General features: G+C 44.1%; 1 protein-coding gene, 6 non-coding genes and 1 pseudogene across 12 annotated transcripts in view; all 8 read right to left on the reverse strand.

Moving 5' to 3' along the window:
* Positions 1 to 21,254, reverse strand: part of TEX14 (testis expressed 14, intercellular bridge forming factor) — a 78,513-nt gene extending 57,259 nt beyond the window's left edge. For all 6 annotated transcript variants that reach the window (XM_067717086.1, XM_067717083.1, XM_067717088.1 and 3 more), the window contains exon 1: positions 21,119 to 21,254. In XM_067717086.1, the coding sequence (XP_067573187.1) occupies positions 21,119 to 21,254 (136 nt within the window). The remainder of the gene's footprint in view (positions 1 to 21,118) is intronic.
* Positions 334 to 548, reverse strand: LOC137213686 (small nucleolar RNA U3). Its single transcript, XR_010938314.1, has one exon. It is a non-coding gene; the product is annotated as a small nucleolar RNA U3 (small nucleolar RNA).
* Positions 3,985 to 4,198, reverse strand: LOC137213684 (small nucleolar RNA U3). The gene has a single exon (XR_010938312.1). It is a non-coding gene; the product is annotated as a small nucleolar RNA U3 (small nucleolar RNA).
* Positions 8,250 to 8,459, reverse strand: LOC137213687 (small nucleolar RNA U3). The gene has a single exon (XR_010938315.1). It is a non-coding gene; the product is annotated as a small nucleolar RNA U3 (small nucleolar RNA).
* Positions 11,112 to 11,325, reverse strand: LOC137213685 (small nucleolar RNA U3). The gene has a single exon (XR_010938313.1). It is a non-coding gene; the product is annotated as a small nucleolar RNA U3 (small nucleolar RNA).
* LOC137213688 (small nucleolar RNA U3) lies at positions 13,066 to 13,256 on the reverse strand (annotated as a pseudogene).
* A 4,525-nt stretch (positions 21,255 to 25,779) lies between the features above and the next one.
* Positions 25,780 to 25,943, reverse strand: LOC137213670 (U1 spliceosomal RNA). The gene has a single exon (XR_010938298.1). It is a non-coding gene; the product is annotated as a U1 spliceosomal RNA (small nuclear RNA).
* An 873-nt stretch (positions 25,944 to 26,816) lies between these two features.
* Positions 26,817 to 26,980, reverse strand: LOC137213672 (U1 spliceosomal RNA). The gene has a single exon (XR_010938300.1). It is a non-coding gene; the product is annotated as a U1 spliceosomal RNA (small nuclear RNA).
* Between the last annotated feature and the right edge of the window lie 682 nt (positions 26,981 to 27,662).

Consider the following 27,662-nt stretch of genomic DNA (forward strand, 5'->3'; position numbering starts at 1 on the left):
AACCATTTGCTAAAAACAGACAAAAAGAACAAACCACAACACTATAATCTCCCTACATGCACTGCAAGTAAGAAAAATAACAAAACCCAACTCTCAATTATTACCCACTTCAAAAAACTGAACTCACTCCTAACTAAACCACCACTACAAACCCGATACAGCAGTAACACCTTAAACAACATTTAACAGCAATCCCAAAACACGATAATAAAACAAAAAAACCCTCCCTAACCGACTTATGGTACGTAACATATGCACATGCCCTCTGACCCCTCCCACAATATCAACCAAAATATGATGAACGTCTATTCATAATACATTATTCAAACCGAAACCACTCAGACTGCGTTCGTCTCCCTCTTACTCTTCAAAATGAAGAGAAGAACGATCATCAACGGCTAAAGGCAGCTGCAAACACAACACCAAAAGCCAACTTCACGCTCAGGAGAGAACACTCCATCTCTTCCTCGTGGGTTCGGGTGCTCTACACGTTCAGAGAAACTTCTCTAGTAACGAACTATAGAAATGATCCCTGAAAGTATAGTCTTAACACAACCGTCGCTGTTTTTCCGAGGTGGAGGAAATGCACACATATTTTACTGATGGTTACTTTTTCTTACACCGCTATTCTTTTTGAAATGTACACTGGAATACGTTGTCTGAAGAATCTTTCCACTACCGAAGCCGACAAAGCATTTTGAACCCTTCTACGTTTCAGAAAACATTTCAAGTTGTCAATTTAATTAACATACGGTTTTTAAACAGCCAATCACACGCCAGTTATTTCCAACCCCGCCCCGTTTCGCGCAGCAGTTCCGCAGCATCAAGATTACGTAAAACGCTTACGACTACAACGTGCGCCGCAGTTTGAGGACTCGCCTCGTTTTAGCCTGGCGCTGGAAGTGAGATGTCTCACGAGAAAAACTTACAAGACAAAGTGGATGCTGAAAGCAAAGACCCGAAGCCAAAAACCTATGACGTTTGCAAAGCACACCATTTATGTTGTGATCAAAATAGCAAACATATAAATATTATTTGGAATTTTTTTCCAAACCAAGGAATATTTATGTAGATAAAAATTGTCTTTAAATAAGCAAGATAATACATCATTACCCTGCTTAAAGCTTTAGTAGCTTCCCAACTCTTGGGCTAAAGATAGAATTTCTCTAAATAGTTTACAGGGACTTCCCTGGGGTCCAGTGGTTAAGACTCCGCTTCCACCGCAGGGGGAGCCGGTTTCATCCCTGGTCAGGGAACTAGGATCCCGCATGCCACAAGGCAAGGCCAGAAAAGAAATACTTTACAAGGTCCAGCACAGCCTGGCCCATACGCACCTCTCCAGCCTTATTTTGCACCAAATTCCCTCCCCCTCACTTCAGCCATAATGAACCACGTACTGTTTTCCACATACTCATCGTGTTCCTTTGCACAAGCTGTTCTCTCCGCCAGGAACGTTAGAAACGGTGGATATTTCACCTAACTCTGGAATATTCAATAAACCAATACAACATGGTGCCTGGCTTGAAATAGTGGGAAGAAAGTTAAACTTCTCATAAAACTTGAAAAAAACTGAAAAATGAGAAAACATTCACTGCTGGAGAAGAGGTGGGAAAACAGACACTCCTAAATGCAGTTGGCAGTGTGAACTGTTACAATGCTTTTGGAAAGCAATGCGGCAGTATCTATTAAAAACCTGAACCAGAAATCCTGCTTTGAATATTAAAAACCCATTATGTAAAGATTCATTACAAAGTATTTTATCAAAGCATTGTTTCTGGTTATACAAAACTGCAAAAAAATAAATCTTAATATCCACCATTAGAGGCACAGCTGAATAAATTATGGTACATACAGACAATAAAATATTAAGCAGTTAATTTAAATGAATTAGATCTCTATCGATTAGAATAGAGATAGACAAGATGTACTATTGAAAGCAAAAATCTAATAAGCAGGCAGGCAACTTTAGGGAGTTCAATCAATGAGTGGTATTAGCTAACCAACCAGGGAACTCCCTGAATATATGCTGTTTAATAAGGGCAGTTTTCAAAGGCATTACCACCTCCAACACGAAATTAAGCCTGCTTTTACTTAAAGGGAACTATATCACATCATATTCAGTAGAATTAAGAGATTTTGTTGATTTTTCTAGCCCATGGTTCAATGACAAGTGTGATATATTAAGAGACCCAACATAAAACCAGAAGAGATTCCTAAAGTAGATGTCAGGAAAAATATCTGATTTATTAGCCTGGAAAAATTTAAAAGGGAGTCTCAAAAATCAGAAGAAAAATGTTTAGATGAAGAAAATGAAAAACAAATCAGCGTACTAGACTAACAAGGCGAATTTTAAATTGCATTTAGCTAAACAAGCATCATAGAAGAAAAAATCATAGCACTGAGGGGGAAAAGAACAAACCATCTTAAAACAATTAAGGATATATCACAATTATGTTTAAAGCTACTTTAAATCCATTTCCCTTGTAAACCTTCCTCTCTTATATATAGCTCACTACAAGATCTGTTTGTCAATCAACAGAGTATGAAGGACCAGACATGTATCTATTTCCCTGCAGTATATTCCAGGCCTAATTTACCCAGGAAAAGTAGCAACAGCACAGAAACCCTTCATTCAAAAAGGCAGATGGAGGATACTAACTACTTTAACACCCATTGAAGGGGGGGGGAAAAAAAGACTCAATTGCCATAGACTGACAAAATCACCTTTAAGAATAACATGAAGAAGGCTTCCCTGCAGGTGCAGTGGTTAAGAATCCGCCTGCCAATGCAGGGGACACAGGTTCGAGCCCTGGCCCGGGACAATCTCACATGCCAGAGAGCAGCTAAGCCTGTGCGTCACAACTACTGAGCCTGCGCTCTAGAGCCCGAGCCAAAACTACTGAGCCCACGTGCTGCAACTACTGAAACCCACGCACGTAGAGCCCGTGCTCCACAACAAGGGAAGCCACTGCAAGGAGAAGCCCGTGCACCGCAGTGAAGAGTAGGCCCCACTTGACACAACTAGAGAAAACCTGCGAACAGCAAAGAAGACCCAACGCAGCCAAAGATAAATTTAGAAAAAAAAAAATTTATGAATAAAGTAACAAAAACTGTAGTTCTGTGGTGTTCTGCTGCTTTGGGGGAGCCGGAGGGATTCCCAAAATGTGGTAATTCTGTACATTTTTACTGAATTTTTTTTAAACTTTAGACTTATCACCTTTATTTTTAAACATCAGCACGTCTGTTGAGTTTATTTTCATTTTTTGTCTTTTTTGGCCCCGCTGCGCAGCTTTCGGGATATTAGTTCCCTAACCAGGGACTGAACCAAAGCCCTGGTGGTGAAATCACCGAGTCCTAACCACCAGGGAATTCCCGTAGACTATATTCGTGAAAAAATCACTTGCCACTTGAATACGAAAGGTTATGCACTCCAACCCCTACAAACAAAAACAATCACTTCAAGGTGGGCTACGCTTTTCTTTCAAAAAAAAAAAGCAACCATTTATACAGGACTTTAACATGTTCCAGATCATGTACTGACCCCTTAACTTGAATCACGCCGTTTCATATTGGAAATAACCCTAATCATCAAAAACTTTTAAAAAGCAAATACAATCAAAAAAATACCTTTTATCAACAAATGATTGGAGAAAAGGGATATGAGATAAACACAAGAGACTTGACTGACAGGGAGCAAAAAAGCCTCTGTAGATTTCAATTAAGAGATAAGGGTCTCCCAATGGAAAGGAACTCCCTTCTACAAAACAGAAATACAACGAAGATCCTTTCAACAACCAGAGAACCGAAAAACAGCATGGACAGCAGAAGAACTTGTACACTGACTGAAAAATCACACCGTAAGCCACCCCAAACCCTAGCTACCTACGGACTATCGCAAGACACAAAAAGTGAAGCAAACAAGAAAGAGAAACACGAAAAAAAGCCACCCCCACTGTTCTTTAACGAGACACAACTACAAACGAACCCACTCAGACGGCGCTCTCTCCCTCTTTCTCTCCCTAAGGAAGAGAAGAACGATCATCAATGGCTAGTGACAGCTGCAAAAACAACGCCAAGAGCCAGCTTCACGCTCAGGAGAGAACACTGCGTCTCCTCCTCGTGGGTTCGGGTGCTCTACACGTTCAGAGAAACTTCTCTAGTAACGAACTATAGAAATGATCCCTGAAAGTATAGTCTTGACCATAGCTCGCCGGTCACTGCTGGGTCTGTGGGAGCCGCACACTTTACACTGACGGCGAGATCGTTTCCCCGTTCCTAAGTCTACTGGAAAAAAGAGAAAGAGCTCTTCCAATACAATCTTTCAAGTGCTATCACTTACCAACTCATTTTAACATTTTAACTGGAAATGTAATTTAACAAGTTTTAAAACAGCCACACTTAATTAACATAATACTGAATGACAGCCAATGACAACCCGCGTCTTTAAAGCCCAGGAGGCGTTCCCTCCACAGATCTGGTAAAACCACCTTGCCCCTGAAAAGCTATAAAGGAAAGGGTGGGCCGTTGCCTTTGCTAGTGAGAACCTAGCTGATTCCATTGAGCAATAAGATATATGTAAGATATATATTATCTTAGCTGTTTCATTCAAAGCTGTCCTACAGGTTTGACTTTCAAACTCTGGTAAGAGGTCACCGTGACTGAGGCAGGGAAAGGGGGACTGGCTGGCTGAGAACCAGTGCCGGAAGGCAGAACCTTTTGGCTTTTTACCACATGACCGTATTACCTGTTCACACTTTCTGAGTTTTTAAAAGACACCTGGTTGCTGCATCTGACATCATTTCTTCCCTCCACAAATACCTGAGTGCCAGCTACGACAATACTAGCTACCATTTATCGTGAGCTTGACAGGCACCGGTCATCGTTCTAAGTGCTTTAACTATGAGATCAATACAAGTATATGCCAGTTTTATGGACAGGGGAACTGAGGCACAGAAAGGCTAGGTAACTTGCCTGAGGTCTGTTAAACAGCCGAGCTGGTAGGTGTCACCTTAACCATCATCCCAGTTTTCCATGTTGTAAAATAAAGACACTCTAGGCACTGGGCAAACAGAGGCCCCTACTCACAAAAAGCTTACATTCTAGTGAGGGAGAGAGCTGACGACAAACACCCAAGAGGACCAGAGGATGAGGCACGCAGAGGATTTTAAGTGTCGGAACAGAGAGGGACTTGGTGGCTACTTTAGATCTGGGTGCTCAGGGAAGGCCTCTCTTTGGAGGTTGCATTTAAGCAGAGAAAACAACGAATGGAAGGCAAAGACCCAAGGAAAGGAACAAGGTTGTGTGTTTCAGCAACTGAAGACAGCTGGAGAACACAGGGTAGGAGGGAGGGGGCAGGTGCAGGCAGGCAGGCAGGTATCTGCGGATTTTCCAGGCAAGGCCTGGGGAGCCTGGATTTTAAGTGTGAAGGGAAGCCACTGGGAGGTCTGAAGCTGTGGAGACCACTTGTGAGGCCACTGCCACCGTGTCTGTAGGAGACAGCACGGTGGCTCGCATTTGGGCTCGGCAAGGAAGAAGGAGAAACGTGGGCTGTTCCGGAAGTTGAGTTGACAGGATGGGACTCACTGGTGGCCTTGCTGCAGGAGGTGGGGTGGGGTGTCAGGGAAGGAGGTTTCAAAGGCTGACATGTTGGTTTGTGCCTGGAACAACTCAATGGATGGTGCTGCTACAGGGAAGACTGGGAAGAGACAGGGATTTCTCTTCTAAAGGAGGGGCTGCCTCACAATGGCGGAAGGGAGTGCTCAACTACTGTACTTGCTTTAACTGATTTAACCTTTAGAGCCACCCCACGTGTTGATGCTATTAGTACTACACCTACCTGCTTTACAGAGGGACAGACTGGGGTCAAGGAACTTCCCATGAACCCACAGCTAATAAATAACAGACCAAGGAGTCAATTCCAGAGCATATACCGCTTCTCTCACAGCTCCCGACCTTTAAAGAGGACCAAGGACTAATTTAGGCTCACAGTGAAAGCTTGGCCACTGCGGATCCAGAAGGAGAAAATCATGGAGGAACTACATGGTGCATGGCTACAGTGGAAGAAAGAGAAATGGACTGCAATCTGGGGATGTGCTTCCAAGACCAGGAGCTTCAATAGCAGGGAAGTGGAGCGGGCACACCCTCAGGAGGTGCCTTTTCCTCACCTGCTGCCTAGGGTGATTAGTTAATTCCTTCTTTATTCTCAACTCTCCTACCCCTCCTCACCAGCCTCCCTCAGCAATGATCTTTCCTCGTACTTGGCAAAGAACTAGAAGCCCATCAGTTGAAAAGCCCCCAGTGTGGTCACATTCCATGGAGGAACCCACCTACCTCTGAACTCCTCCTCTTCTCTGGCTGACTCAAAGGCTTCCTGCCTGGGGGGAGCTGCTCCCTCCCACAACTCAGTTTCTCCTTTTCCACTCAGTCTTTCCAACTGCATTCTCACTTGCTCTCCCAACCTAATTAAACCCTAAATGCATCCCCCCATCTTACCGCTTCCCCCAGCTGAATGCACACCCACCCCTATGCTCTCCATCACAGCCTGAGTTCTCCTGGGAGCTCTTTCCACCAACTGGCAAGCCTTCACATCCCTCCAGTGATCAATCCACCCCTACCTAGCCAGTTTCTGTTTCCATTTCCCACACAGGGCCAGTGGATACTTTTCCATCAGCATCTTAATGTCTCATCTGCTCTCCATACACTTCACTGTGTCCCGCTGGGCTTCCATCAAGCACCCTCACGCGGTTTGCCGCCCACCTCTCTGGCTGCTCCTTCTTGGTCTGCTGTGGGAGTTCTAACTCCTTTGCCATACATCCGCTAAAAGTCAGAAATCTCTCCTAAACGTGCCCTAAACTGAACTCTACCATCACTGCCCACCCCATTGCACCACCTGATTCAGTTCCTCCTCCATTTCCCCCGTTAACACATGGAACCACCATCCACCCATCTGTTCAAGTCCCAAGACCCGGCAATTATCCTTGACAGCTCCTCTCGCCCATACCGTCAGTGAACCTGATGAAATAAAATGTTATATTTCAAGGCAGGACTAGAAAAAATTAAACATAAAATTCTGTGTGTGTGTGTGTGTGTGTGTGTGTGTTTGGGCCTCCTCCCTCCTTCCCAAGTGCAGTGTGCATCTGCATTACATGTTAATCAGAGCACCTCAAAGATGGGAGTGCCCGCTCAACCGTAAAGATCCATATTTCTTCATTCTGACACCAGCAATGGGACTTCTTAAAAGAATAGAGTTCTTTCTGAACTCCATAAGGGGTCACAGCGTCTTGCTGCTTACTCTGTACAAGCTCACCTGGACTACCTGTTCCTTGGTGAACTTTATGTAAATTATCAGTATGTCATTTTGAGGTACTACAATTCTCTGTCTGGAAAACGTATATGACTGTGTCTTCGACTTCTAACAGCTTTCTGAAAATCTGCTTCTTGTGTTATAATCCTCAGATTGGCTCAAATAAAACTCCCTTTTTTTCCTTCTTGATAGTTAATTGAATTTTCGTCAACAAATCAACCCCCCCAAGTCCTGTCTACTTTACCACTTAAATATCTTTCATGTCTGGTGTTTCTCTACCATCGCTACCATCTTCTCCCAGGTAGATGAATGCAGTAGGTGCCTAACTGGTCCTCACACTTGCCACCTCACCCCTCCCCATAAGTATCATCGCCACATAGCTTTTAGAGTGACCTTAAAGTGCACAGCTGATGTAGTCACTCTCCTTCAATAGCTGCCCACTACCCTTAGCTCTCTGCCCACCGTGCTTTGGCCAAACTCCGCCTTCTTTCATTCCTCCTCTGCGCTAAAGTCCTATAAACCCTAGTCCTACATATGTCGTATTTCCTTAGCTTGGACTGAGATACAGAGAAAGAAATCACCATAGAGGCCAAGAAGGGATGTCTGCCTAGCTGTGTTGGGAGAGAGTGACTCGACTGACAGAAAGGAGAGTAGAGAAAGGGGAGGTAATTTTGTTTCAGTACCCTGGGGCTGCACCTGTTGTGTGAAAAAGCTCATGACCTGTAAATCCAATCAGAAAACAAAAACCAAACTGCATCTGACAGATTCTTCCTCATTTCACTGAAAAAAATCACGGCTTACACAATAGTCAGGTCAGGATAAAGACCACATCTACTACACAGGTTAAAAAGCGTTGTGCACCTGGAACACGTGAAAAACAAATACAGAAAACGGCCCCCTAGCGGAAACCAATCATCTACATTCTGAGACAGTAACATAAGAAGAAACCACTGAGATGGTGTTCCCTCCCTCTACTTACTCCTCCAGAGGAAAAGAACAGTCATCAAAGGCAAAAGGCAGTTACAGAAGCAATACCAAGAGCTGGCTTCACACTCAGAGGAGAACCCGCCTCCTCGTGGACTTCGAGGACTCTACACAGGAACCTTGGAACCTCGTCCAGTAACAACCTATAGAAATAACTCCTAAAACCATAATAATGGCTTTAACCCCACAACTCTGCTGGGTCCGTGGCAGCCACATACTTTTTATGGATGGTGACATTTTTCCACATTCCCCTCGTTTCAGAAATATCATATTAAATGATTTTCTTTTCTTTCTTGCTTGCTTTCTTTTCTTCCTTTCTTCCTCTCTCTCTCTCTCTCCTTCCTCTCTTCCTTTCCCTTTTTTTTTGATCACACCGTGCAGCTTACAGAATCTTAGTTCCCTGACCAGGCACTGAACCCGGGCCCTTGGCAGTGAAAGCGCTGAGTCCTAACCACTGGACCGTCAGGGAACTCCCAGGAATATCATATAAATGATTTTCAAACTGTTGTTACTGAGCCAAACTTGGGTCTACTTGCCCACACACAGTAAAGCCAATTGACTGACACTTGGCTGTGGTGATAGACGGTGCAGCAGTTTACTGCAGGGCGCCAAGCAAGGAGTTCAGGCCTTTTAAGCACTGGCTACCTGGACTCCTTGCTTGGTTCCCCGCACTAAATGCTGCACTTTCCTTCACCACAAGCTGGTGTCAGTAGATTGGCTTTACTGCAGGCGGGCAAGCGGATCCAAGTTTGGCTCGGTAACAATTTTGGACTCAAGACCTTGGCGTTGCCAGCAAAAGGTCCCATAGGGTCCTGTTCAGTTACACTGTCATTTCATACACAACTTTAAAAAATTCTGAACACTCTTAAGAGGTTTTGTTTGTTTGTTTGTTTTGTTTTTTCCTTTAAGGAACTAAGACTTAGGGATTTCCGTCGAGGTCCAGTGGTTAAGGCTCCACACTTCCATTGCAGGGGGCGTGGGTTTGATCCTTGATTCGGGAACTAAGATCCCGCATGCTGCATGGCTTGGCCAAAAAAAAAAAAGGAAAAGGGATACTAAGACTTACAGTTCTTAATTGACCTATTACAGACAGACAGACAGACAGACAGACAATCAGAACCTACTGCCTTTCTGTTTCTAAAAACACTAACAACACTGCCGGGACTAATTTAAGACAAAGGTGTGCTCAGGTGCCTCAGATTAGTTTTCAAATCTTAAATACTACAGGCGGTGTCTGTGGGTGAGATTATTTTATTTTAATAAGATTTATTATTTAAATATTACTATATTTAAATAATAATGATAAATATTAACAACAAAATTTAAATAATATTTAAATATTTAGATAATATTTAAATAATAATAAAAGATCTTCTTTTAACCTTTTAAGATCCTAAATTTCGATTTGAGCCTTTTGAGACATTCTGCTGGTTACTCACGTGAGTGTGGATGTGAGGGGTGCATATTGGGCTCACCTGGGTAAGTATTTCTCTCAAAATAATGTACCGGGCCAATCTTAAGTGTGGAACAAAGAGGTGTATTTTGAAGCACTTCTCTTCATTAAAAAAAAATATATATAGGGCTTCCCTGGTGGCGCAGTGGTTAAGAATCAGGCGGGCCCAGCTTCGAGCCCTGGCCTGGAAGGATCTCACATGCTGGAGAGCAACTAAGCCCGTGCGCCACAACTACAGAGCATGCGCTCTAGGGCCCGCGAGTCACAACTACTGAAGCCTGCGTGCCTAGAACCCGTGCTCCGCAACAAGAGAAGCCACCGCAGTGAGAAGCCCGCGCACCGCAACGAAGAGTAGCCCCCGCTCGCCACAACCAGGGGAAGCCCTTGCTCAGCAACGAAGACCCAACGCAGCCAAAGATGAATTAAAAAAAAAATTTTTTTTTTTAATAAAGTAACAAAAACTGTAGTTTTGTGGTATTCTGGTGTTTTGGGGGAGCCGGAGGGATTCCCGAAATGTGGTAATTCTGTACATTTTTACTGAATTTTTTTTAAACTTTTAATTGTTATCACCTTTATTGTTAATCAGCAGGTCTGTTTAAAGTTCACTTTCATTTTTGGTCTTTTTTGGCCCCGCTAGGCAGCTTTCCGGATCTTAGTTCCCTGACCAGGGACTGAACCAGAGCCCTGGCGGTGAAAACACCTAACCACCAGGAAATTCCCGTAGGCTATATTTGTGAAAAAATCACTTGCCACCTGAATACGAAAGGTTATGCACCCCCAACCCCTACCAACAAAAACCATCACTTCACGGCGGGCTACGCTTTTCTTTGAAAAAGAAAAAGCTATCATTTCTACAGTACTTTAATACTTCCAGGCCATGTACTAACCCCCTAACTTGGATCACGTCGTTTAATCTTGGAAATAACCCTAAAAGATGGAGGAAACGGAAACTTATAATGTGTCCCCTTGAAGTCTAGAATATTCATCATCAAAAATTTCTAAAAAACAAATACAGTGAAAAAAATACCCTTAATCAACAAATGATTAGAGAAAAAGGATATGAGATAAACACAAGGGACTTTGACTGACAAGGAGCAAAACCACCTTCATAGATTACAATTAAGGAATAAGGAACTCCCTCCTACAAGTCAGAAGTACAACAAAGATGAACAAGAAACAACAACCGGAGAACCCAGAAACAGCAAGGTAAGCACCAGAACTTGAACACTCACTGAAATCACACAGTAAGCCACCACAAGCCCTAGCTATCTACAAACTATCGCGAGACACAAAAAGTGAAGTAAACAAGAAAGAGAAACACGAAAAAAAGCCACCCCCACTGTTCTTTAACGAGACACAACTACAAACGAACCCACTCAGACGGCGCTCTCTCCCTCTTTCTCTCCCTAAGGAAGAGAAGAACGATCATCAATGGCTAGTGACAGCTGCAAAAACAACGCCAAGAGCCAGCTTCACGCTCAGGAAAGGACACTGCGTCTCCTCCTCGTGGGTTCGGGTGCTCTACACGTTCAGAGAAACTTCTCTAGTAACGAACTATAGAAATGATCCCTGAAAGTATAGTCTTGACCATAGCTCGCAGGTCACTGCTGGGTCTGTGGGAGCCGCACACTTTACACTGACGGCGAGATCGTTTCCCCGTTCCTAAGTCTACTGGAAAAAAGAGAAAGAGCTCTTCCAATACAATCTTTCAAGTGCTATCACTTACCAACTCATTTTAACATTTTAACTGGAAATGTAATTTAACAAGTTTTAAAACAGCCACACTTAATTAACATAATACTGAATGACAGCCAATGACAACCCGCGTCTTTAAAGCCCAGGAGGCGTTCCCTCCACAGATCTGGTAAAACCACCTTGCCCCTGAAAAGCTATAAAGGAAAGGGTGGGCCGTTGCCTTTGCTAGTGAGAACCTAGCTGATTCCATTGAGCAATAAGATATATGTAAGATATATATTATCTTAGCTGTTTCATTCAAAGCTGTCCTACAGGTTTGACTTTCAAACTCTGGTAAGAGGTCACCGTGACTGAGGCAGGGAAAGGGGGACTGGCTGGCTGAGAACCAGTGCCGGAAGGCAGAACCTTTTGGCTTTTTACCACATGACCGTATTACCTGTTCACACTTTCTGAGATTTTAAAAGACACCTGGTTGCTGCATCTGACATCATTTCTTCCCTCCACAAATACCTGAGTGCCAGCTACGACAATACTAGCTACCATTTATCGTGAGCTTGACAGGCACCGGTCATCGTTCTAAGTGCTTTAACTATGAGATCAATACAAGTATATGCCAGTTTTATGGACAGGGGAACTGAGGCACAGAAAGGCTAGGTAACTTGCCTCAGGTCTGTTAAACAGCCGAGCTGGTAGGTGTCACCTTAACCATCATCCCAGTTTTCCATGTTGTAAAATAAAGACACTCTAGGCACTGGGCAAACAGAGGCCCCTACTCACAAAAAGCTTACATTCTAGTGAGGGAGAGAGCTGACGACAAACACCCAAGAGGACCAGAGGATGAGGCACGCAGAGGATTTTAAGTGTCGGAACAGAGAGGGACTTGGTGGCTACTTTAGATCTGGGTGCTCAGGGAAGGCCTCTCTTTGGAGGTTGCATTTAAGCAGAGAAAACAACGAATGGAAGGCAAAGACCCAAGGAAAGGAACAAGGTTGTGTGTTTCAGCAACTGAAGACAGCTGGAGAACACAGGGTAGGAGGGAGGGGGCAGGTGCAGGCAGGCAGGCAGGTATCTGCGGATTTTCCAGGCAAGGCCTGGGGAGCCTGGATTTTAAGTGTGAAGGGAAGCCACTGGGAGGTCTGAAGCTGTGGAGACCACTTGTGAGGCCACTGCCACCGTGTCTGTAGGAGACAGCACGGTGGCTCGCATTTGGGCTCGGCAAGGAAGAAGGAGAAACGTGGGCTGTTCCGGAAGTTGAGTTGACAGGATGGGACTCACTGGTGGCCTTGCTGCAGGAGGTGGGGTGGGGTGTCAGGGAAGGAGGTTTCAAAGGCTGACATGTTGGTTTGTGCCTGGAACAACTCAATGGATGGTGCTGCTACAGGGAAGACTGGGAAGAGACAGGGATTTCTCTTCTAAAGGAGGGGCTGCCTCACAATGGCGGAAGGGAGTGCTCAACTACTGTACTTGCTTTAACGATATTTCTAAAGCTTGAACTTTGAAACCACATGGTGAGTAAGGAAAAAAAGAAACCTAACTTGGTTAGAAACAACCTACATAGCTAAACCGCTATAAGTGTAAAAAAAAAAAAAGCACTCTGATTGTTCTTTAGCGGAACAGAATTACAAACAAAACCGCTCAATGAGCGTTCTCTTCTTAAGAACAAGACCGATCATCAACATGTAGTAGTAACTGTAAAAACAACACCAGGGGCCGCCTTCACGCTCAGAATAAAACACTACATCTCCACGGCTTCGGGTGTTCTAACATGGCCTTCAAACTTTATCTAACAACAAACCACAAAAATTAGCTTTATATCTACAACCTTAATCTGGACATCGAAGTCCCTGCTGGGTACGTGGCAGCCGCCCACCTTTTACTGATGGCGACAGTTTTGTCAAGTCCCTCGCCCCCGGAGAAACATTTTTTATCTTATATCCCATAACTACTCCGTGAAAGGGCAAAGTTCAAAACACCATTTTCGCCCGTAAACCTTCCAGAAACACTTCAAAGCAGCAACAGGCCTCATCAACATACGGCTTCCTGGCAGGCAATCACGCGCTGCGCGCATGACTCCTACCCAAGGCTGCTATTACCCCGTCCCCCGGGTCCAGGACGGGTCGCGTCGCCCCTCTGTAGGCTAAGCAAACGAGCTTCCCGCCACCGATCCCTCTGGACTGCCTCTTGCCTGCTGGAGAAATCCGCTGACTTGGAGAGACCAGGTTTCCTTTGCCTTGAAAAAGAGAGTTGGGGGAAGAAGGACAAAAGAGGGACACAGAACTAGTGTAATCCCGCATAATAACGAAGGTACCCATGGTGGTTTATGAGTGCCTTCTCCATGATAGGCATTTTAACCCATTGTCTCACTTCATCCTCTAAACAAGTGAAGGAAAAGGGTGTGATTATTTCCCCATTCTCATACATGCTGGCTAGAGCATCCGTCACACAGGTCCTCAAGTGAACCACAGGTAGGTACTAGGTACATTTGGCACTGGATCAAGTCTGGGTTCTTTCTGGAAAGCCAAGGTGTTTCCATCAGGAGTTCTAGTCTCCAATTGAATTCATTTCTCTAAGAAAGCACTAAAGGGAATTCCCTGGTGGTCCAGTGGTTAGGACTCCCCGCTTTCACGGCAGTGGGCTGGGGTTCGATCCCTGGTCGGGGAACTAAGATCCCACACAGTGGCAAAAAATTTTTTTAAAAAGCACTAAATACACCATCCCTCAAAGTTCAGCCTTGAATGACTGATCTTCCTGGCTTCCAAATCTCAGAGGAAGCCGACCCATTTACTTGTGGCAAAAGTTGGTCCCAGGGACTTCCCTGGTGGCGCAGTGGTTAAGAATCCACCTGCCAATGCAGGGGACACGGGTCAAGCCCTGGTCCAGGAAGATCCCACATGCCGCGGAGCAACTAAGCCCGTGTGCCACAACTACTGAGCCTGCACACTAGAGCCCATGAGCCACAACTGCTGAGCCCTCATGCCACAACTACTGAAGTCTGCACGCCTAGAGCCTGTGCTCTGCAACAAGAGAAGCTAGCACAAAGGGAAGCCAGCACACCACAACAATGTGTAGCCCCCGCTCGCCACAACTAGAGAAAGCCTGCGCACAGCAAAGCAACGAAGACCCAACACAGCCAAAAATAAATAACAATAAAATAAAAAAATTTATTAAAAAAAAAAAAGTTGGTCCCAGCTTCTCCTCAAAGAACACACCTGATATACGATGGTGGGTAACTGTTTTCATCATTTAACTTCCTGTTGCAAAGATGCTTCTGACGTCCTCCAGCATGCCAGAAAGCACAGTACTGCATGGACATACACGTGGTTTCCTGAATCAACCACATTTTTATTGCATCATAGTGACATGACTAACGTGACTCTCAGGTTCATCTCATCTAACCACTTCTAATAGAATCTCCTTAGAGACAGCCAAATGCTCTGAATTAAATCCCTTCAGGGAAACGGACAGTGTTGGGGCAAAAAGTTCTGGGACACATCTCCTTGGGGTCAGAGCAGGTTCCTTATGTCTTAAAGAGTTATAAAGTGCCTTCCAGTCACTTTCACCCAAGGGCCCCTTGTCTTTGGTCTGGGCCCTTCCTTATCTAAGACTTTTCCACTCTGTGTTTCTCCACCCTTTCTGTGGATCCCTCACCATCCATGCCATCCCTTGGCCTCCTATGAGCAGATTCTCAGCTCTCGTCACCTTCTCCAGATGCCTTCCCTCACTTTCCCAGCTAACAGTGACCACTATGTGCTTTGTGTCCCTAATTATCCTTGTAAGTGCCTCTACATAGCTCACTGTGTTATAAATGCATTTATTTTCCCCTACTCAACTGTGAGGTCTTCAAAAGCAGGAACCAGGTCATATTTATCTTTGCATCTGCAGTCCCTTGCCAGCCATAGTAGATGCCCAACAAATGCAGACTAACTGAATGCATGATGAATCAATGTATGTATTGTTATTTCCCTCAACCTGGTAACTGACATAACTGTTGGGAACCACCTGGTTTTCCCCTCCTTTTTTCTCTACTCCTGCCCCAACAAGGGCACCCTGTCTGTAAAACAGTGAGATTCCTGCCAGCAGGGTTTTCAGCCCTCTTCGCTTGATCATCCTTGGTTTCAAAACATGGATATGCAGACAGATCTCTTCTGGGCTGCTGGCTCATATACCCAGCTTCTATTTGATATTCCACTTAGCTGAATCACAGGTGTCTAACTCAGCTGGTCCAGACTGACTTCCAATAGCTTCTTTCCCAAACCTATTCCTCTTTCTGGCAATGACACCACATTCAACCCAGTTGCTCAAACCAAAAACAAGTCATCCGACTCTTTTCTCCCTCTCCTCACATACCTCAGAGCTTTCCGCAGCCAGAGCAACCATTTAGAAATAGAACTCTACTCTCAGGTATCTGGCACAAGAGCTCCTACAACCCTTGGAATTTCCTTAGCGTTAGGAGTGATAAGCGTCTCTGGGATGCTGATGAGATGACTCTCGGCTGAGGGGTTCTGGGATAGCTTCAGGATGGGCTGGTCACCAGAAAGACCAAGACCAATTCATGATTAGAGGGTTGGGACTTTCAGCTCTGCCACAACCCTCCACTTCAAACCTTGTCCCACCTCCAGCAGGAGAGAGGGGCTGAAGATTGAGATCAGTCACCAATGGCCAAATCAATCATGCCTAAATAATGAAACCTCCATAAAACCCCTAACTGATCAGGTCTGGAGAACTTCCAGGTTGGTAAACTGACTGAAGTGCTGGAAGGGTGGTGTACCCCAAGAGGGCATGGAAGCTCCAAGCGCTCACACACACGCCATGCCTTGCCCTAAATCTCTTTCATCTGGCTGTTCCTGAATTGTGTTCTTTGTTATAAACCATATTAATAATTACATAAAATGTTAATGGACTAAACCCTCCAGTTAAAAGGCAGAGAGTATCAGAATGGATTTTAAAGCACAAATCCCAACCCTGTGCTCTCTACAGAAGACATATGTTAACTCTAAAGATATTCCATAAATAGTAAGCATAAGGAGTCTGAAGCGGCTGTACAGCAGAAGAAGTAGACTTCAAGACAACGAGTATTACCAGAGCTACGAAGGGACATCTCATAATGATAATAGGGTCGATTCACCAGGAAGCTGTAACCATCCTAAATACGGAGGCACCTATTACCAAAATCCTTCCAACAGCCCACGAGGCCTGGTGTGGTTTCAGATTACCTTGCCAGCTTCACCCCCATACCACTCTCTCCCACCACTTTGCCTTTTCCTCCAACTCAAGTGATCCACACACTTCTCTTTTCTATCCTCAGGGCCTTTGCATCCCTTTAAACCTCCCTTGCCTCCAACTTTTACCTTTTACTTCTTTCCCGTCAACGTTTCTTCTTTAGGGCCCAAGCCTAAATATCACTTTCTCTTGGAATTTTCCCTTGATTACCTCCCAGATGAGGCTGAGATGTACCTTTTGTGTTCCTTCGCCTCCTGCCCTTCTCAGGACTGCAATTACCGACTCATGTCTGTTTCTTCTGCTGGATTATACTCTCTGGAAGGCAGGGCTGTACATCGTTCCTTGGCTGCTCTAACCCCGAGGCTCAATTAATATACATGTAATAAAAAAATGAATGAAGTCTAGTCTGAGGTTCTGGAACTCATCCTTTGGGTTTTAGAACTCATATAATCTGTAGTATCTGGTCTTCTGAGTGGGATGAACTAAGCAGGATGCGATCAGGAAACAACTTCTCCTCTACTACCCTCAAGGACACTCTGTCAGTTAGTTCTCGCAGCCCCTGTCCTGAGAGGCACCTCAGGCAGATTGCATGCTCTTTCAGTCACGCTGAGGCAGTCAAAGCACAGTCTCATTTCAGGTAATAAATTGCCCAGTCCTTCTGAAATCAAAACCTCTTCCTTGCTCTTCCACTCCTCTGATCTCAAGGCTGTTTCTGACAACTCCAGAGCTGAAGCAGGGAGAGAACCAATGAGATGACAAGCGGCAAAGGCCTTTGTATTTAGCTGATGCTCTTTGTTGCCTGTGGCTTTGTCCTAATGCCTGCTCTTTTGTGGGAGGGGTTAGTGGGTCCTTCAGGTATCTCCACTCTACTGCACACCGCCCTAATGCAGGCCATTGCCCTCTCCTGCTGACTTCTTTTTTTTTTTTTAATTTTTATTGGAGTATAGTTGATTTACAATGTTGTGTTAGTTTCTGCTGTACAGCTAAGTGAATCAGTTATACATATACATATATCCACTCTTTTTTAGATTCTTTTCCCATATAGGTCATTATAGAGTACTGAGTAGAGTCCCCTATGCTACACAGTAGGTCCTTATTAGTTATCTGTTTTATATATAGTAGTGTGTGTATGTTAATCCCAATCTCCAAATTTATCCCTCCCGTCCCCTTTACACGCTGATAACCAAAAGTTTGTTTTCTACGTCTGTGACTCTCTTTCTGTTTTGTAAGTTCATTCGTTATCATTTTTTAAGATTCCACATATAAGCGATATCATATGGTATTTGTCTTTCTCTGTCTGACCTACTTCACTTAGTATGATAATCTCTAGGTCCATCCATGTTGATGCAAATGGCATTAATTCATTCTTTGTTATGTCTGAGTAATATTCCACCAGTTATAAGTACTACATCTTCTTTATCCATTCATCTGTTGATGGACATTTAGGTTGCTTCCATGTTTTGGCTATTATAAATAGTGCTGCTATGAACACTGGGGTGCATGTATCTTTTTGAATTAGAGTTTTCTCCAGATATATGCCTAAGAGTGGTATATGGTAGTTCTATTTTTAGATTTTTTTTTTTTTTGCAGTACGCGGGCCTCTCACTGTTGTGGCCTCTCCCGTTGCGGAGCACAGGCTCCGGATGCGCAGGCTCAGCGGCCATGGCTCACGGGCCCAGCCGCTCCGCGGCATGTGGGATCTTCCCGGACCGGGGCATGAACCCGTGTCCCCTGCATCGGCAGGCGGACTCTCAACCACTGTGCCACCAGGGAAGCCCTATTTTTAGTTTTTTAAGAAACCTCCATACTGTTCTCCATAATGGTTGTACCAATTTTCATTCTCACCAACAGTGTAGAAGGGTTCCGTTTTCTCCACAGCCTCTCCAGCATTTATTGTTTGTAGACTTTTTGATGACAGCCATTCTGACCAGTGTGAGATGATACCTCAATGTAGTTCTGGTTTTCATTTCTGCTGACTTCTTGCTACATCTCCAGCCTCTCTGTTGGGATTCTTCCTTTCTTCATAGGTGAGGTCCGTTTAGATGGCTCAGCTACTCTGCATAGAGTCCACCTACCCCACAACTGATGAAAGTATGGCTACTCCAGAAGCTGATCTCTTATGCGCATCCAGCCAACAAGAACTGCTCCAGGTAGGAGGCAGATGGCAGTCCTCCTGACCCCTAAATTCCAGGTAACATGCCAGGTTCTATTCATGCTACCTTGGTGGCAGCTGGGGTGGGCTGGCATGTTTCTGTTGTTCAGCAGGCTGGGCCATAGGCTCCCAACTCTCCTGCTTGTAGGCATCACACATCACAACTCTCTCCATGAGGTTCACCTGAATGGCCTCTTACTAGGCTTGAGGCTGGGAAAGAGGGAAAAGCCACAGCATTCTATTCCTGTGAATGCCTTTGAAACAATCTTTCCATTGACACTCCCACCGCTACCCCATCACCTTCTCTTAGATAGGCCTGACGTGGGTGATGGAGTTGAAGGTCCAAGATCATTTTGGCCATCTCCTAAGAAGCCTTGCTTTAGACTGTGGGGGCATTTATCACCCCTTGTTCTTCACTCTGAGGATTTAGACGAAATTTCCAGGCACAGATAAAGTCCTGCTTCATATCCAGTTATACCTGTCAACCTCATCCCCTGCTCTAGTTTAATGTCAAAAATTTGAAGATGCATTAAGTCAGAGAAAGACAAGTATTGTATGATATCACTTATATGTGGAAGCTAAAAATAAAACAAACTAGTGAATCTGACAAAGAAGACTCACAGATATAGAGAACAAACTAGTCCTTACCAGTGGGGAGAAGGAAGTGGGGAGGAGCAGAACAGGGGTAGGGGATTAAGAGGTACAAACTACAATGTATAAAATAAGTAAGCTACAAGGGTATATCGTACAACACAGGGAATATAGCCAATAGCTTATAATAACTATAAGTGGAGTATAACTTTTAAAAATTGTGAATCACTATGTTGTACACCTGAAACTTACATAATATTGTATATTAACTGTACCTCAAAAAAAAGAGTTTTAAAAAAAAGAATTTGAAGATGCAGAACATTCAGGAGATGTCTAGGAGATAAAAAATGTCCTAGAACTCTGCTTCTGATACTGGAGGATGTGGATAGACAGACACTAGAAGTCATAGCATACCTATCTTGAACATCAATTTTTATATTAAAACATGAATGTGTTATGAGGTAAAGTGCAAAATCTTTGAGGGGGTAGAAAACAGAAACTTTCGAATAAATTGAGTTCACCATCAGCCACTTCATCTATAGATTCTAGGGGTGGTACATGGAAACCCTTGAGATCTTTTTTTTTTGGCCCACACTGCACAGCATGTGGGATCTTATTTCCCTGACCAGGGATAGAACCTGTGCCCCCTGCATTGGAAGCACGGAGTCTTAACCATTGGACTGCCAGGGAAGACCCCAGAAGCACCTGAAAAGTTTTTGAGAGAAGTATTTTTGGGGTAGTTGGGTCCTACAAAAACTGGTGTTACGGGACTTCCCTGGTGGTCCAGTGGGTAAGACTCCACGCTCCCAATGCAGGGGGCCCGGGTTCAATCTCTGGTCAGGGAACTAGATCCTGCATGCCTGCCGCAGCAAAGATCCCGCATGCTGCAACTAAGACCCGGCGCAGGCAAAATAAATAAATAAATAAACATTAAAAACAAAACAAAACTGGTGTTACCTTTCTGGAAGTCCTCAGGAATACTGTTGAGGCAAATAGAGAAACACTGTAGAAAAATTAGGTCACCCTGACTGTTCCACAAACCAGCTGAGAGAAGCCTTATAAGCCTTCCCTTTAATACTAAGGAGGAAGAGGGGGAATCTCACAGGTCTTCTGGTTATTTTAGAAAAAGCAGGTCTGGATCTCTAGATCAGGGGCAAATACCAGCAGAGGTTTTGTTTGTGTATGTTTTTTTGTGTTTGTTTGTTTGTTCTTTCGAAGATTGCCTGAGCTATGTTTCTTATTTCTGTCTGCTCTACAGGCTGAGGTGCCTGTAGCCTACAGCAAAAAACAGAAACAAACCCAAAACACCCTGAAAACAAAAGTACCAAGTGCCTCTAAAGAGCAAGGAAGAAGAGAGCTGTCAAAACTGGCCTTCTCTCCACCATAGGCCTCAGAAGACTTAGTGGGCAGAGTAGATTTGAAGGAGAAAAGGGAATCAGGCAGAATCCAAGGTGGGTGGCTGGGGCCTGAGGAGAAACCCTCAGGAGCCTAATGGTTGGAAGACTTTATGGTTCCTTAGCACATAACAAAACAAAACAGCCTCCACCAATTTAAGACCGCTAATGAACAATCTGACTGCACTGGTAAAGAACATCTCATCTCTAAACTTAACTTCCAGTTTCCCCAAGAACTCACAGTTTTATGATGTACCTGGTTTTCCTTCTGATGTTATTCAGTGATGTGAATCAAGTCACATCTGCCATTTCAATACGGTGCCTACCTTTCTTAAGAATCTTCTTCACTTTCACATAGTTCCCCTGTTTGACATACTCGTGAAGCTGTGCTTCCAAGGAGTCATTTCTTAACGAACCAAGTTGAACAGGACAGGGGACTGGAAGATGAACGGCCCGAGACATCCTGTTTCAAAAGAAAGCAACATGCTCTAACTGAATCAGAAATGCAAGGAAAAAAATGTCGATTCTTTCACATTTCTTTCACTTCTTGTCCATTTTCATTGATAATGAACAGCATTAGGGGACAATTACTGAAATTCTACAAGATTAGGGACTTCCCTGGTGGTCCAGTGGTTAAGACTCTGCGCTTCCACTGCCAGGGGCCCGGGTTTGATCCCTGGTCAGGGAACTAAGATCCCACATGCCGCGTGGCATGGCCAAAAAATGTAAAAATAAATTCTACAAGATTAAAGTTTATTCTCAATGTTACTGTTGAAATTGAAGAACTCAACATATTTATCATCAATTCCTTGAAGTGAAAAAGTGACGACTACCAAAAATTAAAATCAGAAATACATGTATTTGTTGCGTCATTAAGACAATTAGGAGAGTATTAACTTTGTGGGATTTTTTTGTTTTGTTTTTTGCGGCTTGCGGGATCTTAGTTCCCCGACCAGGGATTGAACCCACACCCTCGGGAGTGAAAGCACGGAGTCCTAACCATTGGACTGCCAGGGAATTCCCGGAGGGTATTAACTTTGAACGGCTAGTATACAAATGCAGTCATTTATGTAGGAAAGTAGATAGTATGTGTGTTGGGTTCCCCGTTCAGACTCTGAAGTTCTCGTCCTGGCTCTGTCACCTCCCTAACTGTGTGACCTTGGAGAAATTATATAACTGATGGGCCTCAATTTCCTCATCTGTAAATGGGGGTAATAATAACCAGAGAGCTGCTGAGACGTTAAATAAAATCTTAGAACTCTGTAAAGTGCTTAGAACTCTGCCTGGCACCAAGGAGCTCTCAGTAGCTGTTAGCTGCTACTGTGCACACAAGAACCATGCAAAGAAGTTTAAACTTTCCACAGGTGTAGCATCCACACCTGACCAGTGATTGTGGTATACCTACCATGTGTCTCACAGGTGACAGGTACTGTGTAAGTCACCTAAAATAGGATCACTGTCATCACAATGCTTGGTCTAGCAGGGCAGACAAGTGGCACCAGGCTGGTATTCCCCAGACAGTGGATAAGAGGAGGAAGCCCCATTTGCATGAATCAACAAGCGTGCATATCAGGGGCATAACTGAGTGCTCCATGGAGAGACACAGAGGGTGGGATATGAGGTAAAGTGAAACAAACACCAGAAAGGTTGACACATTCTGTGGGTCTTCCCCAGCCAAGAGGCTTTTAGGTTACTGAGAAGTAACTCCCTCTTAATTTAACTACTGATAAAATGTGGAAATGCTAATAACTTGAGTGTTTTAACTTTATTTTCTCTGTATTTGTTACTAGCCATGTCAGTGCCTATAGCATCCTAGTAATCACAACATTGTTAAGCAAAGCGACTCAGAAAATATTGTTTGGTTTAAGTATGAGCTGAAGCTTTTATAACTTTCCTTCCCCACCCCACCCCCCTTTCTGCCTCCCTACTATTTCCAGGCATTAAAAAGGAGTAGCATATTTCTATTTGATTTACATAGATAAAGTCTTTGAAGAGGTGATTAAGTTAAAATGAGGCTGTTAGAATGAGGCCATAATCCAATACAATTGGTGTCCTTATAAGAAGAAGGAGACACCCAGGGCACTTGCACAGAGGAACAACCATGTGAATAGGCAGCAAGAGAGTGGCCATCTGCAAACCAAGGAGAGAAGCTTCAGAAGAACCCGGCCCTATCGGCACCTTGATCTTGGACTTCTAGCCTCCAGAACCTTCAGAAAGTAAATTTCTGTAGTTTAATCCATCCAGTCTGTAGTATTTTGTTATGGCAGTCCTAGCAAACTAATACACTAATAATAGCTAGATATGGCATATGAATATGCATATAGTTTTATTTTAGTTTAGTAAAGGCACGGGTCGTTTTAATAATTATAAAGGGAAAAGTTTAATATTTTAAATAAATATTAAAAAAATAAAAAGTGCTTATCACCAATTGAAATAATCTACTAAAAAAAAAAGTGGAAAATATTCCTGAAAGGGGAGTCTACAGTTACTATCTCCACTTCATTCATCCATTCAGCTGGAATGGTCTGCTAGTGTGTTATTCTCCCCCATACCCCTGACAGTGGGCTGCTGGCCAAAGCCCCCAATATCTTCTTCTTTCTAAAAAAATATTTATTTATTTGGCTGCGTCGGGTCTTAGTTGTGGTGTGAGGGTTATTCGTTGTTCCGTATGGGCTTAGTGGCCCCGCGGCATGTGGGATCTTAGTTCCCCAACCAGGGATCAAACCCACGTCCCCTGCATTGGAAGGAGGACTCTTAACCACTGGACGACCAGGGAAGTCCCCCAGTATCTTCTTACACCTGGACAAATCCAATGTGCATTTTCAGGCTCTGTCACACTGGAATGTTCGCCTGTATGTAACACTGCCTTTATTCCTTCTTTATTTTATTGTGGTAAAAATATACACAGCATTGGGCTTCCCTGGTGGCGCAGTGGTTGGGAGTGCGCCTGCCGATGCAGGGGACACGGGTTCGTGCCCCGGTCCGGGAAGATCCCACATGCTGCGGAGTGGCTGGGCCCGTGAGCCATGGCCGCTGAGCCTGCGCGTCCGGAGCCTGTGCTCCGCAACGGGAGAGACCACAACAGTGAGAGGCCCGCGTAAGGCAAAAAAAAAAAAAATATATATATATATATATATATATATACACACACACACACACACATACATAGTATTTACCACTTTAAACAAATTTAAAGTGTTCAGTGGCATGAATATATTCACACTGTCGTACTACAGTCACTACCATCCATCTCTCCATACCCCGTTAGATACTAACTCTGCATTTTCTCCCTCTCCCCTCTCTCAGGCCCTGGCAACCACCAATTTACTTTCTGTGTCTATGAATTTGACTACACTTGGTGCTTCACGTAAGTGGAAACATTTATTTGTCCTTTTGTGACCCACGTATTTCACTATGTCCTCAAGATTCATCCATGTTGTAGCATATTTCAGAATATCCTTCCTTTTTTAAGGCTGAATAATTTCCCACTATGTATATACACCCCATTTTGTTTATCCATTAATCCATTGATGGACACGGGTTGATTCCACCTTTGGCTATTGTGAATAATGCTGCTATGAATATGAGTGTTCCAATATCTCTTTAAATCCCTGTTTTCAATTATTTAGGGTATATACCCAGAAGTAGAATTGTTGGATTAATTTTTTCAGGAATGGCCATACTGTTGAGAAATGGAATACTGCCTGCCATATCAGTAAACAAAGGATGTCACAGTCGTGATTGCAGCCGCCGCCGACGGTGAGCTAGTGAGCCCTGAGGGAACTCAGGAAAGAAAAGAATACCTGCCACCTAGCAGCCATCAGACTGCAGTCACTCCGTAGGGTGAACCCTGAGGAAACTCAGGATATGAAAACACAGGATACTGGCCCCAGATAGCTGAGGGGCACATCAGAGGAATGATTTCGGTGAGCCCAGACTCTTGCATCTTCCCATACACAGAAAAGCGCTAAATTCCTTACCTTAAGATATCTGGTTTTCTTTAATTAACAACAATCTTCTGACGTTCAGACTATCTACGCTCTGTTGCAAAACTCATATATCCTGGCTGGCCCCCTCACTTCCTCGGAGCAGTTCTCTCCGGGTTACTTGAGATGCTGCCTCCCAAGCTTTAAGTCCTAAAAATCCTCGCCAAATAAAATAAACTCTCAAGTTCTGGGTAGGTTGTGAATAATTTTTTAGTCGACACTGTTTGCTATAGTGGCTGGACCATTTACATTATCACCAGCACTGAAAAAGTGTCCCAATTTTTCCAGATTTTCACCAATACTTGCTTTATTATTTAGTAATAGTCATTTTTATGTTTTTCAACCTTTTAAAACTTTTTATTTAATTGCATTTACACCAACACATGATGACTACATTTTGACATAAAATGTTTAAAATAATACAGGTAAGTTTAAAACCGCAGACCCGCTTCAGTTTCATACGTTTTCTACTTTTTTTCCCTAAAGCTGGAGAACATGCACGTTCCTGAGAATCTGGCCTTCGACTGAACTAATCATTTACATGCTAACAACCACTCCCTGAATGTTTTTAGTCTTGCTCCCTTTTCTTCTTCAATCATCCCACTCTTTAAAAATGCCGTCTCTAGAGTACATAGTGAGGTAACTTCACTCTAAATTCCCCCTACACATTTTACTGTCGTAAATTTGGTCGTTTTCCCCTCGATGGACGCCAGCATTCTGCAAGAACGATAAACGCTGAATTAACAAACATCATCGCACAACTGCGAATCAAAAACGAAATTTTAAAGTTCTTGGTTCTATAACATCCATACAATTCTTAGCTCTCACAGTTGTCCCAGAAACTCGGGATATTTTCTAGAGAAGTTTCCCTCTGAAAACACCAAAACCATGGAAACCACCCCAAAACCGCATTCTAACAAAACAATAACATTAAACGCAGTTATCACACTTTACTAAGATAATTAAGATAACCGAAATTTCTATTTTTAAACTAAGTTTATCAGGGGAAAGCGCGAACGCAGTCCCCCACTACCACAAATTATGCAGTCGAGTTTCCCACATTTGGGGAAATCGCAGGGGTCAGCACATCCGGAGTGCAATGGATAAGCCTCGCCCTGGGAAAACCACCTTCGTGATCATGGTATCTCCCCTGCCAGGTAAGTATGAGTTGCTTCAGCTGCCTGGCACCTCACCCTCAGATACGAAACATTTGACACTTACGGTCACTCACTTCACGCAAGCTCTAGACCCTCACTTACGAATAAAAACTTCTCCAAACTATAAAAACCCTGACAAAAACATTTCGTATACCGGAAAACTTGCAAAATAATAATAAATGTATGTACAATGTGAGCAAGACCAGCAGACACTGCGCTCATTTACATACTCCAAGCACTTTTAATGACGTCATTCTTCTGCGCGGGACAAACCTATCCCGGGTTTTGTTGATGTGGTAGGCTAAATAATGAAAAACCCTCCGTCCGCCCTGTCTACATCCTAGTCTTCGCAACCTGTAAATATTACTTCCTTTTGTGTCACAACAGATTTTACAGATGTAATTAAAGCTTTGAAATTAGGTGGGGCAACAGCATAGCGAATTACCTAGAGACCACCAATGTAATCAGAAACCCTTACACAGAAGACACAGATATCAACAGAAGGTGCTAAGCAGCGGGCTTTCAAAGACAGCAGAAAAAAGCCGCAAACGGACTTGCCGGCAAAAAACAAGGGAATCACCTCCTAAATCTCGAACGTCTAAAGTAAAAGAACTTCGACTGTTTTAAGTCCCTAAAGCTGACAGTAACTCACTGCAAACGCAACGCGACGAACTCCCTCATCAAACAAAGAAACGTAAGTTTAAAAATACCTTAAAAAAGAAATAAAAACAACTGACGTACGGTTAAGCCCAGAAAACAAAAAATATTAAAATTATTATTAGGGCAAACCTAGTCTAAAAAAAACTAAAAGCAACAATGAAAACCGCTAACTCACTAACGACATAACGAAAGACAAATACTTTCATTTCAACATTTCATATCAGGGGAGAGCGCGAACGCAGTCCCCCACTACCACAAATTATGCAGTCGAGTTTCCCACATTTGGGGAAATCGCAGGGGTCAGCACATCCGGAGTGCAATGGATAAGCCTCGCCCTGGGAAAACCACCTTCGTGATCATGGTATCTCCCCTGCCAGGTAAGTATGAATTGTAGTCACTCCCTGGCACCTCACCCTCGAACTCAGCACACAATACACTTATGGTCAATTATATTCCAAGTTCTTTAGGCCTTTGGTTGGAAACTGCAGGATTATTCATATGACACTGACCAGGATACATCCTTTGAACGTTCAGCGGAAATTCTGCCCAGCGAAGAACGAAATCCAACCAGCAGGCGACGCGCCCCTCATCTACATATCCCCGCCTCTTGTCACTCAACGTCACTCCTTTTGGAGAAGCGGTCAGTTCGCTCTAGCTATGCCTCGTGCCGACCCCAAAGACGATCATCGACAAGTGTAGCTGAAAAGATTGTTCAATTCCTTGTCTTGGCAGGCATACGCAAAAATTACGGCGTAGATTTGTCACACGTCCTAGTACTGCGCCGCAGGGGCGGGCAGGGCAGTTGCGGGCGGCCGGGGGCGCGCGGCCCTCAGAGGAAGAGGGCCGCACTGTCGGTTCTGCGAGCCTGACTCGCTGCTCCACTATGGGACTAGGTCATACCCTCAAGTCTCTCTCAACCTCCATTTCCCAAAAGTGTAAAGTGGGAATACTACTGCCTGCCTACTTCACAAGATTTCTGTGGGAGCTGAACAGGAGAACGCGGGTCAAACGCAGCCTCGAGCCCCTCACCCGACCCAGGTCATTCCGCTCCTGGACAGGTGTCCGTG

The sequence above is a fragment of the Pseudorca crassidens genome, chromosome 19 (assembly GCF_039906515.1).
Source record: "Pseudorca crassidens isolate mPseCra1 chromosome 19, mPseCra1.hap1, whole genome shotgun sequence".
Taxonomy (NCBI): domain Eukaryota; kingdom Metazoa; phylum Chordata; class Mammalia; order Artiodactyla; family Delphinidae; genus Pseudorca; species Pseudorca crassidens.